Source organism: Crocuta crocuta, unplaced genomic scaffold (genome assembly GCF_008692635.1).
Source record: "Crocuta crocuta isolate KB4526 unplaced genomic scaffold, BGI_CrCroc_1.0 scaffold64, whole genome shotgun sequence".
NCBI classification, from domain to species: domain Eukaryota; kingdom Metazoa; phylum Chordata; class Mammalia; order Carnivora; family Hyaenidae; genus Crocuta; species Crocuta crocuta.
Window position 1 is genome coordinate 7857334 of NW_027530640.1, and position 15505 is coordinate 7872838.

Sequence of the window (15505 nt, forward strand, 5' to 3'; positions counted from 1 at the left end):
GAAAATACAATAATTTTGCTTAAGTGCATGTGGATCATTCTCCAGGATAGATCATATGTTAGGCCACAAAACAAGCTGCAATAAATTTAAAAATATTGAAATTGTACAAAGTATCTTTTCTGACAACAATGGAATGAAACTGGAAGTCAATAACATTGTAATAATAATATTGTAATAACTTTGTATGGTGACACATGGTAACTACACTTACCATGGTGAGCATTTCACAATGTATATACATGTCAAGTCACTGTTGTACACTTGAAACTAATATTGTATTTCAATTATACTTCAATGTAAAAAGCATGATAAAACAGGATGCAGCAAAAGCAGTGCTCAGAGGGAAATACATTCCAGTAGATGCCTACATTAAGAAAGAAAAAAGATCTTGTATTAACAATCCAACTTTAGACATTAAGGAACTAGAAAAAGAGCAAACCAAACTCAAAGGTAGCAGAAGGAAGGAAATAAGATGAGAGCGAGATGAAATCGAGAATAGAGAAAATCAAAACCAAAGTTTCATTTTTTGAAAAGATTGACAAAATTGATGACTTTAGCTAGATTGACTAAAGAAAATAGGAGAAGACTCTAATTACTAATAATAGAAATGAAAGTTGGGACAATACTACTGACCTCACAGAGATAAAAAGGTTTATAGGAGAATGCTATAAACAGTTGTACACCAACAAATTAGACAACCTAGATGAAATTAACAAATTCCTAGAAACATATGACAAAACTGACTTGAGAAAAAAATAGAAAGCTATTTTTTTTAGTTTTTATATAAAGAGGTTGAATCACTAATCAAAAACCTCCCAACAAAGATATTGATGACTTCACTAGTTAATTTTCTCCTGCATTTTAAGAAGAATGGGGACATCTAGGTGGGTCAATCAATTGAGTGTCCAACTCTTGATTTTGGCTTGGGTCATGATCTCAGAGACATAGGATCGAGCCTTGTGTTGGGGAGCCTGCTTGGGATTCTCTCTCTCCCATTGCCCCTCTTCTGCTCTCTCTCTCTCTCTCTCAAATAAAAAAATAAAAAAATAGAAAAATAGGAATGAACACAAATCCTTCTCCAATTCTTCCAAAAAATAGAAGAGGATGGAACACTTTTGAATTCATTACATCAGGCCAAGATTACCTTGATACCAAAGCCAGACAAAGATATCACAAGAAAAAAAGCTACAGACAAGTATTCCTTATGAATATAGATTTAAAAAAATCCTCATGGAGATACTAACAAACTGAATTGAGCATCATACTTAAAAGGGTTATACACCATGATCATAAAACCATGATTCATTCTTAGATTTATCCCAGGAATGTCTTCAGCATATGAAAGTCAATCAATGCTATACACCAACAGAATTAAGGAAAAAAATCTATGTTTGCACCAGTTCTTGCTGAAGCATTTGACAAAATCCAATAACCTTTCATGATAAAGAACAAACAAACAAACCCCAAACCTAACAAACTAGAAATAGAGGGAAATTCCTTAAACTGATAATGGGTATTTATGAAAAAATCCACAGTTAACGTCAGAGTAGTGAAAGACTGAAAATCTTTCTAATCTAACTAAGATGAGGATCAGGGCAAAGATGCCTACTTTCACCAAAAAATATGCTGGAAGTTCTAGCCAGAGCAATTAACCAAGAAAAAGAAAAAAAATATTTGAATTGGAAAGGAAAAATTGAGATTATCTTTTTTTGCATGTGACTTGATTTTATGTATAGAGAATCCTAAAGAATACACACACACACACACACACACACACACACACAACTATTAGGACTGTTCAGCAAAGTTGCAGGGCACAAGATCAACAACAAAAATAAGATGTATTTTTATATACTAACAATGAACCATCTGTAAAGGAAGTTAAGAAAATTCCATTTAGAAAAGCATCCATGAGGCCAAGAGCCGCCTAGGTGGCTTAGTCCATTGAGAATCTGACTCTTGATTTCAGCTTAGGTTATGATCCCAAGATCATGGGATTGAGCCCTGCACTGGGCTCCATGCTGAGTGTGGAGTCTGCTTAGGATTCTTTGTCTCTCTCCCTCCCCTGCTTACATTCTCTCTTTCTCTCTCTAAAATACTAATTTAAAAAGCATCCAAAGTACTTAATGAACAGCATAGTAAAATACCTAGGATTAGATTTCACCAAGGAGATGAAAGATATATATGTCCTGAAAATTATAGAACATTGTTGAAAGAAATAAGATCTACCTAAATGGAAAGATATCCCATATTCATGGGTTAGAAGACTTGTTAAGATTTGTTACTAAGACTTTCCAGAGTGATCTACAAATGCAATGCAATCACTATCAAAATTACAATAGCCTTTTTTTAAAAAAAAAAAGTGTAAAGTATATTCTTATAGTCATATGAATGTGCAAAGTGCCCTGAGTAGGCAAAATAGTATTGAAAATGAAGAACAGAGTTGGAGGACGTGCACTTCTGACTTCAGAACTTACTACAGAGATATTGTAATTAAAACAGTGTGATCCTGACATAAGCATACACATAGACCTATGGAATACAATTGAGATCCTAGAGATAAAAGCAAATAAGTATGGCTAATTGATTTTCTTTTTCTTTTCTTTTCTTTTTTTTTTTTTTGCTAATTGATTTTCAACAGGAGTACTAAGACCATTCATTTGGGGTAAAAATAGCCTCTTCATCAAATGGTTCTGGGACAACTTGATATCCACATGCAAAGAGTAAAGTTGGACACCTACCTCACACCACATTCAAAGACTAACTCAAAATGGATCGTTATCATCAGTATAAAAGATAGAATTCTTAGAGGAAAACATAGGGGAAAATGGTCATGACCTTCAATTTGTCAGTAGATTCTTAGGCCTGACACCAAAAGCACGGGCAACAAAAGAACTGTAATAACAACAAAATAAACAACCCAATATAAAAAAATGCACAAAGGGGGCACTTGTGTGGCTCGGTTGGTTGAGAATCTGACTTCAGCTCAGGTCATGATCTCACAGTCGATGGGTTTGAGCCCCGTGTTGGGCTCTCTGCTAACAGCTCAGAGCCTGGAGTCTCCTTCAGATACTGTGTCTCCCTCTCTCTCTGTCCCTCCCCTGCTCATGCTCTGTCTCTCTCTCTCTGTCTCCAAAATGAATATTTAAAAAAATGGAAAATGCAAATGAAAACAATGCCCACTAGGATAGCTGTTATAAAAACAAAAACTCCAAAATTGGAAATAACAAGTGTTCGTGATGTGGATGTGGAGAAATTAGAACACTTGTGCATGGTGGGAATGTAAAATCAGGTAGCCACTTTAGAAAACAATTTCTCAATAAATTAAACATAGAATTGCCGTATGCTCCAGCAATACCACCGGGTATGTACTCTAAAGAACTGAAAACAGGGACTCAAGAAGTTACTTGTATGCCAATGTTCATAGCAGCATTGTTCACAGTAGCCAAAAGGTGGAAGCAAGTCATGTGTCCATTGGCCAATGAATGGATAAAGTAAATGTGGTGTATACATGAAATGGAATATTATGCAGCCTTAAAAAGGAATGAAATTGTGATACATGCTACAACGCAGATACTCCTTGAATACATTATGCTAAGTGAAATAAACTTAGTATACAGTATATAAAAGAGCAAATTATCACATGGTTTCACTTACATGAAGTACTTAGAATCGGCAAATTTATACAAAGTAAGAATGGAGTTTACTAGGAGATAGGGGAGAGGGTGTGTAAAGTTGCTGTTTAATGGCTACAGAGCTGCTTGGGAGAATGAAATAATTCTGGAAATGGATAGTGGTGATGGTTATACAATACTGTGAATGCACTTAATTCCAGTGCATTGACTGTACACCTAAAAGGGGTTAAATATAATTTTCATGTTATATATATTTTTCCTATAAACAAAAACAAAAGTTATAAATACAACTCACACCCTCACTGAATTTTATACTGTAAAATAATGAATTTTATGGTACATGAATTATATCTCCACTTAAAAAATTAATTACCTGTTGGGAAAGAGCAACAGAATAAAATCAAAAAGAAGGAAAAAGGAAGGAAAAGGAGAAGAAAAAAGAAGGAAAGTAGAAAAGAAATAGTAAAGAGCAAAAATTAATGAATAGAAAATGAAGATTCAATAGAAGCCAAAAATTAGATCTCAGAAAACAATTATAAAATACCTTTATTCATTGCATAATCAAGAAGCCCTCAATTATATTAGAGTTTTAAAAGGAAAATTATATATAACGTAGATAGCAGAAATCTAATAATTTCATGCCAATAAATTGAAAACCTAGCTGACATAATTTTCTAGAAAAAAAATTACAAAACTGACATTCAGTTTTTATTTATTTTTGAGAAAGTGAGAGAGACAGAGCATGAGCAAGGGAGGGGGCAGAGAGAGAAGGAGACACAGAATCTGAAGCAGGCTCCAGACTCTGAGCTGGCCGCACAGAGCCTTGACGTGGGGCTTGAATCCCTGAACTGTGAGATCATGACCTGAGCTGAAGTCAGAGGCTCAACCGACTGAGCCACCCAGGCGCCCCTCCGAAACCTTTCTGTTTCCCTCCAGAGCCTCTCTCCAGCCCACTTCAACCCACCCCAAACTCATCTCAGGAAAGGCATCCCCGCTGACCCAGTTGCTCTAGAGTCTTCCCTGCCCCAGGGAGTCCTGAGATGTCAACCTACTAAGCGCTTCCTCGGCATGCCTCTTTTCAACGCCACACCACCCTCCACCCCGATCCAGTCCAGTCTAACCTCACCTCTTGCTGGCTGACTGTGAGAAATAATTCTGCTGTCACCTCCTCCCTAAGCCGCCTCCCAGTCCTTCTTCTTGCAAGCTCAATTAGCCCCATTTAACAGATGAAGAAATTGAGACCCACAGTCACTCTGCAGTTAGATGCCACTCTCCGTGTCTCTCCAAAGACAACATCTGTGCTGCTTTCCCCATTCTGTTCTAGCCATGCTTACTTTGCTGTTCTTTGAATAAATCTTTCTCACCTTAAGACCCTTGTACTTGACATCTGGGAACTTTGTCCCAGTTTTTATGATGGCTCCATTCCAAGGCCTCCACTCACCACCACCTTTTCTAACATGGCTGCCATGACTCTCCCTTCCTGACATGACCACTCCCTCTATCCCCTTTGGCTGTTTCCTTTTCTCCTTTTCCTTCCTGTCTGATACATTGTCTATGTATTTGAGCATTCATTTCTGTCTCCCTTACCAGATCATAAGCTTCCTGGAAGGGCCTGGATGTTTTTTTGTCTTGTTCACTGTTGCATTTTCCCATGCCCAGACAGTGCTTGCTTGCCTCATGGGAGATGCTTAGTCAACAAAGCTGCTTCAGTGAATCAATGCACTGATGATAAAGAAAAAGATGACTCGGGAAGCTGTTGTTGTTGTTGTTTTTGGTAAAATCAAAGGCACTGGAGTTGTACAAGCATGAGAAGAATTTGAATAAGATTATTTCACAAAGTATAAAAGTGAGGAAAAAAGCAGAGTGTTCTTCAGAAATAGTTCACTTCACTGATTTCGGGATGTGTGATTGATACATATTAGTAGATACTTGAGTATGTCATCTCTGATCCTAAAAATGTGGATATTCAGGTTGGCTAGAAAACTTGGGATCTTCTCTTTGGGAAAGCTTAGCTTCAGGTCACCTGACATGTCCCGTTGCTGACTCCAGGGCTTAGATGGTCACTCTGTCTGCCAGTCAGTCCGTCATTCTTAAGCGCCCTGGGTCCGGCCTAGCCCCGGGCTTAGGGCCGCAGGGAGTGAAGACTCCGAAAGAGGAGAATGAGGCACGCTGTGTGTCTACTGTGTGCTTGGACTCTGCCCCGGCTCTCTTTCACGTGGGTGACTAAGGAGTACCGCCCCCTTGACAGTGCACACACGTGACTGGGTGCCTCAGGCAAGGAGAGGGCGGGACTATGGGGCTCTGAGGCTTGGCCTGACTCTCCAACCTTGGCACCCCTGCAGGTCTCGGAGCTCCTTTTTGTGTCCATCTATAGCTCCGAGTTCTGCATGAAGCTGTACGTGGACCCCATCGATTACTGGAAGGATGGCTATAACCTGCTGGATGTAATCATCATCGTCATTATCTTCATCCCCTATGCTCTCCACAAATTCAAGGGCAAGCACTACCCCCACCTCAACATTGCTGACGGCATCCAGTCCCTGCGCATCCTCAAGCTTATCACCTATAGCCGTGGCATCCGGGTGAGTGACCTGGGGGCATGCTAGTCTAGTGCAGGCAACAGGGCCTATCGGCCCACCAGGCTCAGACAAAATAATAATTCTCCTACCATCATCCAGTTACTGAATCCTACCATATGGCAGGTTGATCTTTACCAATATTATCTCATTTAATCTTGAAACAATTGAGGAAAAGTATTATTAGCTCCATTTTACAGATGAAGAAATTGAGACCCATGGTCACTCTGCAGTTAGATGCCACAGATGAGATTTCTCTGACTCCAGTCTGACTCCAGTGGCCACCTGAACCTTTCCTCTCTCCCATGCTGCCTTTTTTTTTTTTTTTTAAATGTTTATTTTTGAGAGACAGAGACAGACAGAGCACACCTGGGAGAGGGGCAGAGAGAGAGGGAGACACAGAATCCTACGCAGGCTCAGGCTCTGAGGTGTCAGCACAGAGCCCAATGCAGGGCTTGAACTCAAGAACTGCGAGATCATGACCTGCTTCCCCAGCACTGACTTCTTATGGTACAGACCCTTTGAATTACATTCCCAGGAGTCCCCAGCTTTTTGGTGGCTCTGGCCACTCACTGCTTCCCCCATATGATGAAATATCTGCTGCCTCTCTTGATGGGAATGGTCTCATGACTTTGTTCAGATACCTCTAGAAGTACTGGTCGTGGGGAGACTAGTCTTTCTTTGGCTCAGAAGGTTTCAGAAAACAACCTCAGAGCTGACCCATGCTGCCCTTACGCGCTCATCCTGGGCACAGTGTGTTTGCCCTGGCTCGGTCCCATATCCATGCTTCTCCAGGAAGGGTTGCTTTGGACCCATCTGACCAGCTAGGCTGTGTGTCAGCCTGCTCTGCTGACACAGTGCCCCTGGCCCAGCCTGCGTGTCTGTCTGGGACCTGGGCCCTACACTCAGCAGCCCCAGGCCTGAGGGAGAAGATGAGTGGCTGCAGATCCCCATTTCATTCCATGCTCTCATGCAGTCACGTGCCTGTGTGCCCCTCCCGAACAGCATAGGCCGAGCCTCCTCTCCTTCCCTTCGCGGCGAGGCTTCTGGAAAGAGGTATCTGTACTTCTAGTCCCGACTGCCTTACCTGTCATTTGTGCTCTGGCTTCTTCCCTCCAAAGGAACTCATCGCCCTGAGGTTGCCAACAACTTCCTTGTCACCAATCCACTGGCCGTTTCCACTGGCCTCCCTGTCACTGCCTTCTCTCGGTTTTCCTCCAGCCTCTTGAGCACGACTTGACTGCTCAGATGTGTGCTTTCTTCACCTGGTCCGTATGTGCTATTTTCTCTGGTCTGTGTCCTGAGTTCTCTTCGCCTCCTCTTTGGGTGATCTTTTCCACATTTCAGGGGTCTTCACCTTCCCACACACCTCTCTGCCCTTCAGACCCACAGTCTCTTGAACATCTCAAACTCACACTTGTCTAAACTAGAAGTCATTACTGACCCCAACCCTCATTCCCCAACCCCAGCTCCTCTTCCCTGCATTGTGTCCTTTCGTGAAGGGTGCACCCCACCCCCATTCAACTGCCAGGCCATAAATTTGAGTGTCGGCATTAACGCCTCTGTCTCAAAGTCCTCTTGCACGGCCTCCTACGTAGTTAGTGACCTGTCCACATCTTTTCACTCCTACAAGCCATCATCTTTCCTCCATCACCACCCATCTTCATCAGGACTCTGCACCGGCTTCCCACACTACTGAGAGAGCCCTGGGGCACAGATGTCCCTGAAGCTGGGGAGAATCTTTAAAGGGTAAATCAAGTCACAATGGCCTTCCTTTCAAACTGGAGAGTGGCTCCCCTTGTTTGTAGGCTAGAGAGAAACCCTATAATGTGTCCTAGAAACAGGAGAGGGGAGTATCAGAGGTGCTGGGTATTGGAGTAGGGGAGGGACAGTGACCCCGCTGACACCTTGTGAAGCTGAGGGCATGGGCTGTGTCGTGCAGCCTGGTCAGAGGCTAAGGCCTGAAGATGCCTGAGGTTCAGGGCCTGGCAGGGACAGCCCATCGTTCCAGGGCAGGGATCCTGGGAACAGAGGATAGCCCTCCCCGCCGACCAAGGTCTGTCCCAGGGCCCAGCCTGGATTGCTTGGTGACTGCAGACCTTTGCTCAGCCTTTGGTTCTTGTAGACATGAGCAGAGACCCAGGACATGCAGATGGAATATTTACACAGACATGTTGCCTGTGTTTGACCTCAGAGGTTCCTGTCATTAAGCAAAACCTTGTATCCCAAAGTTGTTCCCTGGCGACCACCAAGCCACTTGGCTGTGGCTTGCCTATCTGTGGCCTTTGGGATATCATTGGATTTGGAGCCCAGATCTGTAGGGGGACAGAAACGACTCTAGATTATACATCCTCTGTACACTGGCCAGGTGGGGCTGGGGGTGCCAGAGGGAAGACCTGCACCTCTGTGCTAATTTATATTCGTTGAAGCCCAAACGTGGCTTTAACAGAGTCATAGCCTCAGAGCCCAGAGCTGGCACTCTAGCCCATTCTTGGCTCCTGTCCCCTGATTAAATAAAATGACACTCTGTCTTCCACCACATGGCAACAAACCTGTACCACGAGGAAATAGTTCCTTGTTGTTTTGCACACAGAGAGCTTCTGTCAGCTGGGCACCCGAGGGCCACACTGCCCCTGTTCGTCTGCATTTCAGCCAAAGGGACAACCTGGGAGACGCTGGGGCTTTGGCTCCTTGGGCCTCACCAGTTTCCACATATCAGAGCAGCTGCGCAGAAGGGCTGTCTCAAGAGTGGCCAATCCTAGGCACCTGCCATACCCTGAATGCCCCAGGGCCAGGAGGGTAGCCGTGGTTTGACCCAGGACTTGGGAGAACTAGACTAGGGGCTAGGACTCGCTTCTCCAAAGAATTTGGGAAATCAAAGCCAGCCACTAAGGACTACCTTGGGAAGGAGCTTCCAGCCTGTGGGTTCTGGGCAAGCATCTGCTGGGACTGGACTGCAGACCAAGGGGGCCTGCCCGGGTTGTGCTTGAATAGCATTGTCAAGGCCAGCTGTCAGGGTTCCCACATGTCAAGGCTTCTGGAGAGCATGACCTCTTCTCCACTGCTGTTCTCGAGGCTGCTCGGCTTTGGCCACTGGTGCACTGGGCCTCGGGCTGGCCTGGGCATCGGACACCCAGCTGGAGCCTGTCCTCTGCCCCTTCCGTGGTGTTTCTGTTCTCCCACTCCCAGCCTCCCCTTCCCTGGCCGCCTGAGCAGGCCTCTTCTGCACACTGCGTGGTCCCATCACAGTGTTTCTCATGAGGGCTGTGGTCCCTCCAGTGGTGGTAGTTCTTGGGAAGGAACCTCCATCTCTGTCTCGCGGGGAGGAAGACAATTCTTTACACCTCATCTCTTTTGGCATTAGTCCCCAAACACTGACTTTCTTCCCCCAAGGAGAGGCAGCGTTCCCCTCTGCAGCCAGCTCTCAGACCAGTCCACATGCAGGGTAGCGCCGGGGGCTCAACTTGCCTTTCTGCTTCCCAAATTATCCCCGATTGCCAACGCGTCCCTGTCCTGTGGTCCGGCTCTCCCTGGCACCTCCGTTCCCAGTGTTAAGCCAGTAAATGGCTTCTTCACTTGGAAAAAGAGGCTTTCGTGGTTGAGGTTGGTGACCCAAGGCACGGGGCTTGGGAGCTGGTCCTAGCTCAGTTGCTGCATTGGAGTGTGATGCCGGCCAAGGCTTTTTGCTTTTTTGAGACCGTGCTTCCTTGTCTTGGAATGTGATGCATGAGAACAGCCACCTGCCTGGAAACGATGTCCGTGGCGGCATGTAGGTAAGTGAGCACGTCTTGAGCTCCTACTACATGCAGTGCTCGGGGGCGTGGAGAATGAATGGTAAAGAGCCGTACGCTGTGCTCCCCTGGAGAAGTCAACATACTGTGAGGTCAGCCCAATGCCCACTTCATAGGGGAAGACTGAGGTCACAAGCTGGAGACCTGCCTGGGGGACAGGACCCAGGAAGAATGGGAAGTCACGTTCCTCTTAGCCTTTATCACTCCCTCTCCTAGGGTAGCTCTCCGACTCCTCCTCGGCTCGGAAGAATAGTCAGGGCTGGCCTTCAGCTGAGAAGAAGGGGCGGGCCCCCTTGGGAAGGCCACAGAGGCAGGCGGGGCTCGAGTGGAGGGGTTGGTGGGCACAGACACCCAGGCCCGAGGTGGCACGCACAGTCTGCCCCTGGGTGACTGAGGGTGGAGGCCAGGCATTGTTCACCCACCACTGGACTGGTCCAGCTCTCAGTCTGGGCATGGTTCCTATTCATTCATTCATTCATTCATCATTCACCCAAGCCTTTATGGAGCGTCTGCTGTGTGCCAGGGCTGGCACTGGATGCAGGGGACAGCTGTGGTTGGGCACACTGGGCCTGTCCTCTGAGCCGCCCCCAGCCCGGCAGCCTGGCCTAGCCCCAGTGCCTCTGCCTTGCAGACGCTCATCACCGCCGTGGGGCAGACGGCTTACACTGTGGCCTCCGTGATCATCCTGCTCTTCGTCCTCATGTTCATCTTCGCCATCTTGGGCTTCTGCCTGTTTGGAGTCTCAGACAAGGGTGACCTCAATAACTGGGGCAACCTCGCTGTGGCCTTCTTTACCCTCTTCAGCTTGGCCACGGTACTGTGTTTGGGAACGGTGGTGGGGCTGGGGGCCTTGAGAAGGGAGCGGCAGCTGATGTGGGTGTGGGGACAGGCTGGGCCTCCCGTGGGGTCCTACTCATGTTCAGGTCCTTAGCTGGGCTGGCGAAGCTGAAGGCTGGCCTTGCAGGCCGAAGCGGAGGCCAGGGCCCTGACCAGGGGTCCGTTTCTCTCTCTAATCTTGCAACTCCCTAAAGCATTCCCATTTGTCCCACACGGTTGTAAAACTTGCCAAGAGTTCTCAAAAGAAAACTCATTTGGATTAAGTTTCCTTTAGAAATGATGGCCATGTCATGTAGGCTTTCTGGGACTAGGCTGTCACACATCCAGTCAGAATCAGCCTGCAAAGCCCAAGTCTAGAAGTGTAGACTCGGGGGTCTTTCCAAAGGGGGCTTTGCAGAGATGCGGTGTCTTTTTTGGAAGGATAGGGTGTGTTTGGGCACCTTGGCCTCCAGTGTCTGTACTTAGTGGTGCCTTGCACTTGCATCCCCTGCCACCCTCTGTGGGCTGGAGTCGCTGGATGGCGGCTGGTGGGGAGAGACTGGTGTGAAGGCAGAGCCGGCCACATTCTCAGTGGGGCTGGGGCTCCCCTAGGGCAGGTGAGGAGGAGGCCTGCCCCATTGGACCTTGGCACTTGACATGCCCTGCCTTGCCTGAGCAGGTCGATGGCTGGACAGACCTACAGGAACAGTTGGATAATCGGGACTTGGCCCTCAGCCGGGCATTCACCATCATCTTCATCTTGCTTGCCTCCTTCGTCTTCCTCAGCATGTTCGTGGGTGTGATGATCTTTTACACTGAGGTGAGGCTGCACCTGTAAGGACTGGGGGTTGGCTCAGCTGCACCTGTAAGGACCGGGGGCTCAGCTTTGGCAGGCAGAGCTGCAGGCCAAGTCTCTAGGGGCAGGGAGGAGGCTTCCAGTTGGGCCCTCTTTTCTCCCTGAGCCGATGCATTTCCTTGCCTTGGGATGGCGGTCGGCAGGCCGGGGGCTCGGAGAGTCATGGCAGCCGCAGATGGCAGCTTGAGCTGGGGGCTGGCCCTGGATGGGGGGGATCCTCCTGCTGAAGGGCTTTAGCAGCAATGCAAGGCTAGGGAAGAAGAAAGACAGGGGCATGGGTATGCAGTGAGAGCCTGTATCTTACCTCCGTGTTCCCCCTCTCTAGGACTCCATTAAAAAGTTTGAGCGGGAGCTGATGGTGGAGAGGCACGTGACGCTCATGGAGGAGAAGCAGGTGATTGTGAAGCGGCAGCAGGAGGAGGTCAGCAGGCTGATGGAGACACAGGTAGGTGATCTCCCCAGGCAGGTGCATAAACAGCTCTGTGGACAGTCAGGGCTGAAGCAGTGGTCACAAAGGGCCCTCTGGCCAGGTGGCCTCAGACATCTCTGGTCTTAGGTAAGGCAGGTACCTATACCCTGTATTTTCCAGAGTCAGGCTTATTTCTCTCTATTTTTGTGTTTCTCTGGATCTCCTAGAGAATTGAGTACCATAGTTATAGTTTCTTCCTTCTTCCTGGGCACAGCTTCACTGCCAGGCCCTCTGCCTGGAGCATTTTTGTTACTGAGGCTCCCTGGACACCAGGCAGCCACTGTCCACCCTGTGGGGGAGGCCGTGGAGGTCCTGACAGGCACTGTTCAACTCCGGTTTTTCTTTCCATTTAGGTCTTTTTTTTTTTTTTTTTTTTTTTTTTTTTTTNTAGTTTTTAAATTTATTTTGAGAGAGAAAGTGTGTGAGTAGGGGAGGGGCAGAAAGAGGGAGAGAGCAAGAGAATCCCAAGCAGCCTCTCTGCACTAAGAGCCTGAGGTGGGGCTCGAACTCATGAATGATGAGATCATGACCTGAGCTGAAGTTAGGTGCTCAATTGACTGAGCCCTAAACTCTGGTTTTTCTAAAGTAGAACCGAGATGAGCATGATGAGCATGACGGGCTGGAGATCTCTGTCAAACATGCTACAATGGGGAAAGCCTGGGAGAGAGCCTCTTTTCTCAGCCCAGGCTCTCCAAGCAAATCATGCCATGCCCTGGGTACTCTGCTGGGTTTGAACCCCTGCCCTCCCTCTGCTGTGCAGTCAGAGCCTCCCTCCTCAGCCCCTCCTCTGAGCTGCAGACCTCTGCCTATATTGACTATGCCCAGTTTGTCCAGGGCAGGGTGAGACCACGCTGAGTCACACTCAGGCTCGTTCCTTTCTATGTCACCTGTCCTCACGTCAGTGATGGTGGCTCATGAGGCTCCTGTGGTCAGGGCGGGTTGAGGCTTGGAAGGAGGCAGGGAGAACCTGCGACAAAGATCAAGACTTACCCTGGGGCTAGCGTCAGGCCTTTGCCTCACGAAGCATCTCTGGGTCTCTGCCGCTTGGGGTATCACTTCTTCCTCTTCACTGCCCTCTTTATGCTTCCCTCTCTAGAAAAAAGGGAACTATGGCAATTTCAGTGAGCTGGTAGAGAACTTCAAGAAGACCCTGCGGCACACTGACCCCATGGTCTTGGATGATTTCGGCACTAGCCTGCCCTTCATCGATGTCTACTTTTCCACCCTGGACAACCAGGACACTACTATCTGCAGGTCAGTCTCAGCCCCGCTGACGCTGGCCCAGGGACACTAGGCCTTTCCTGGCCCCCAGGCTTCCTCGAGGGTGGGGGCCCTGGCGGATACCCTGGGAGAGCAGGGGGGCGGTGGCTGGCATGCAGGGTGAGTGCAGGGAGGCCTTTCTTGGGAAATGCATGACTCCGTGTTTGTGCAGGGGCTGTGTGGACGGGCCTGGGGCATAGGGGCCTCTGCTCCCCTGCCGCTCCCAGGCCTGCTCTGACTGGTCCTTGAGACTCTGCAGGCCCTTCCTCATGACCCCCTTTACAGAAGTCAGAAGAAAGAGCACTGGTTGGCAAGGCAGGAGCTGAGGCTTCTGGCCTGGTTCCAACAACTGTCTTCCTTTGTGACTCTGGGGAGGTCTCTGCCCCTTTCCCACCTGTCACACCAGAGGCTTCTGGGCTGATTGTATAAGAACAGCATGTGGAGGTTTGAGTTGGTCTGGCCCAGGGCTGTGCTCCGTGTGCATTAGCTGGGGTTATACCTGTCTGTTACCGAGCTGGAAGGAGCCGGCCGTGGCACTGAGGAGCTACAGTGGGCTCTTGAACAAGGAAGGACACAGTAGGCTGGCTTCTCGACAAAAGCCCCCTGGAGGACTTCACGGATTGGAGAAACTCAAAGGAGGGGGTCAGGCAACATCCACTTTTGGCCTAAGAGTAGGCCAGGCAGTGTCTGGTCACCTCCACACAGTCACCTCACTTACAGCCAGGATTCATAGTCCCCAACCTGACACATGCGTTATAAAGTAACTTACTCCAGGGGCCACAGGCAGAGTGGCCTGATCTGGCCTGCAGTCCTTCTTTCCCTTGAACCCACACCTACCAGGTGTGGTGAACCCACAGGTGCAGGCATGTGGTAGGCAGAGCTAAGGTGGCATGGAGCACCCCCACATCCTCTCTCGAGCTCAGGCCCCTCTCCCCTGCCTCCACTTCCAGGCTTCAGGAGCTGTATTACGAGATCGCACACGTGTTGAGCCTGATGCTTGAAGACTTGCCGCAGAAGAAACAGTCATAGTCCTCCGAAAAGGCCAATGAGACGTATGGGGGCATGGGCTTCTGGGCACCAGGGTGCCTTGCAGGGCGTGACGGGGCCCCTGCCATAAAACACAAGCTCTCTGAATTGACCTCTCTGCAGTTACTTTGGATTATGGTATTTCCCTGCTGCTGGGGGTTGGGGCTAGGTAGGTGACCGTGAAGACCAATTGCCTGGACTGCTTGCTCCCTCAACATGATATAGCCAGGCCTGGGGAGTGGGGAGAGGGACGCTCAAGAATTGCCCTTGACCCGAGGCCACGTCCAGGGGCCATAGCAGTTGTCTCCTCCCTTGATGTCAGCCGCGAAGACTTGTTAGGCTACTGGGAAAGCCACCTCTGGGCCCCTAGACCAGGGAGGGCCTCCGGCAGCCCCGTAAGTGTATGCGGCCCCTTTGAGCTGGTGTAACACCACTGGTCTTGGAACCTCTCAAAGCTGGGCTCATTTCGGTGGGGGAGCGCCAGGCAGAGCAACATCACTGGCTGTGGACCTGCTGTCGCGGAGACCCCGCTTGGGACTTTGTCTCTGCTTTCCTCTAGGCTCGTAGTGGTCGCGGTGCCCCAGCAGGTGCAGCTGTGACTGGCAGGACTGTGTTGTGTGGGCCGGGAGCTCACGGTGGCCCAACCTGAGGGAGTGGCCTACCAGCTGTGCCAGGGCACCTCGTATGAGGGTCAAAGAAGCAGCAGGGTCAGGCGCTTTGGGCTGCTCGCCCCCCATGGTTAGTGAGGCTGCTTCACTTTATTTTTATTTTATTTTATTTTATTTTGTTTTGTTTTATTTTATTTTGTTTTGTTTGTTTTATTTTTAAAAAAAGTTTTAAAAATGTTTTACTTATTTTTGAGAGAGAGTTGGAGACAGCATGAGCAGGGGAGGGTCAGAGAGAGAGGGAGACACAGAATCTGAAAACAGGCTCCAAGCACTGAGCTAGCTGTCAGCACAGAGCCCGACACGGGGCTCGAACCCACGAACCGCAGATCATGACCTGAGCCTAAGTTGGATGCCCAACCGACTGAGCCACCCAGGTGCCCCAAGACACTTCACTTTATTTATTTTTTA

At 48.4% G+C, this 15505-nt stretch overlaps 1 protein-coding gene across 4 annotated transcripts in view; it reads left to right on the forward strand.

Moving 5' to 3' along the window:
* Positions 1-14537, forward strand: part of CATSPER3 (cation channel sperm associated 3) — a 28266-nt gene extending 13729 nt beyond the window's left edge. For 3 of the 4 annotated variants that reach the window (XM_077768660.1, XM_077768661.1, XM_077768662.1), the window contains exons 3-8: positions 5978-6217; positions 10634-10816; positions 11498-11638; positions 12000-12119; positions 13240-13397; positions 14354-14537. In XM_077768660.1, the coding sequence (XP_077624786.1) occupies positions 5978-6217; positions 10634-10816; positions 11498-11638; positions 12000-12119; positions 13240-13397; positions 14354-14432 (921 nt within the window). In that variant the 3' untranslated portion in view covers positions 14433-14537. The remainder of the gene's footprint in view (positions 1-5977; positions 6218-10633; positions 10817-11497; positions 11639-11999; positions 12120-13239; positions 13398-14353) is intronic. The other variant, XM_077768664.1, reaches the window with a different exon arrangement.
* The last annotated feature ends 968 nt before the right edge of the window (positions 14538-15505 follow it).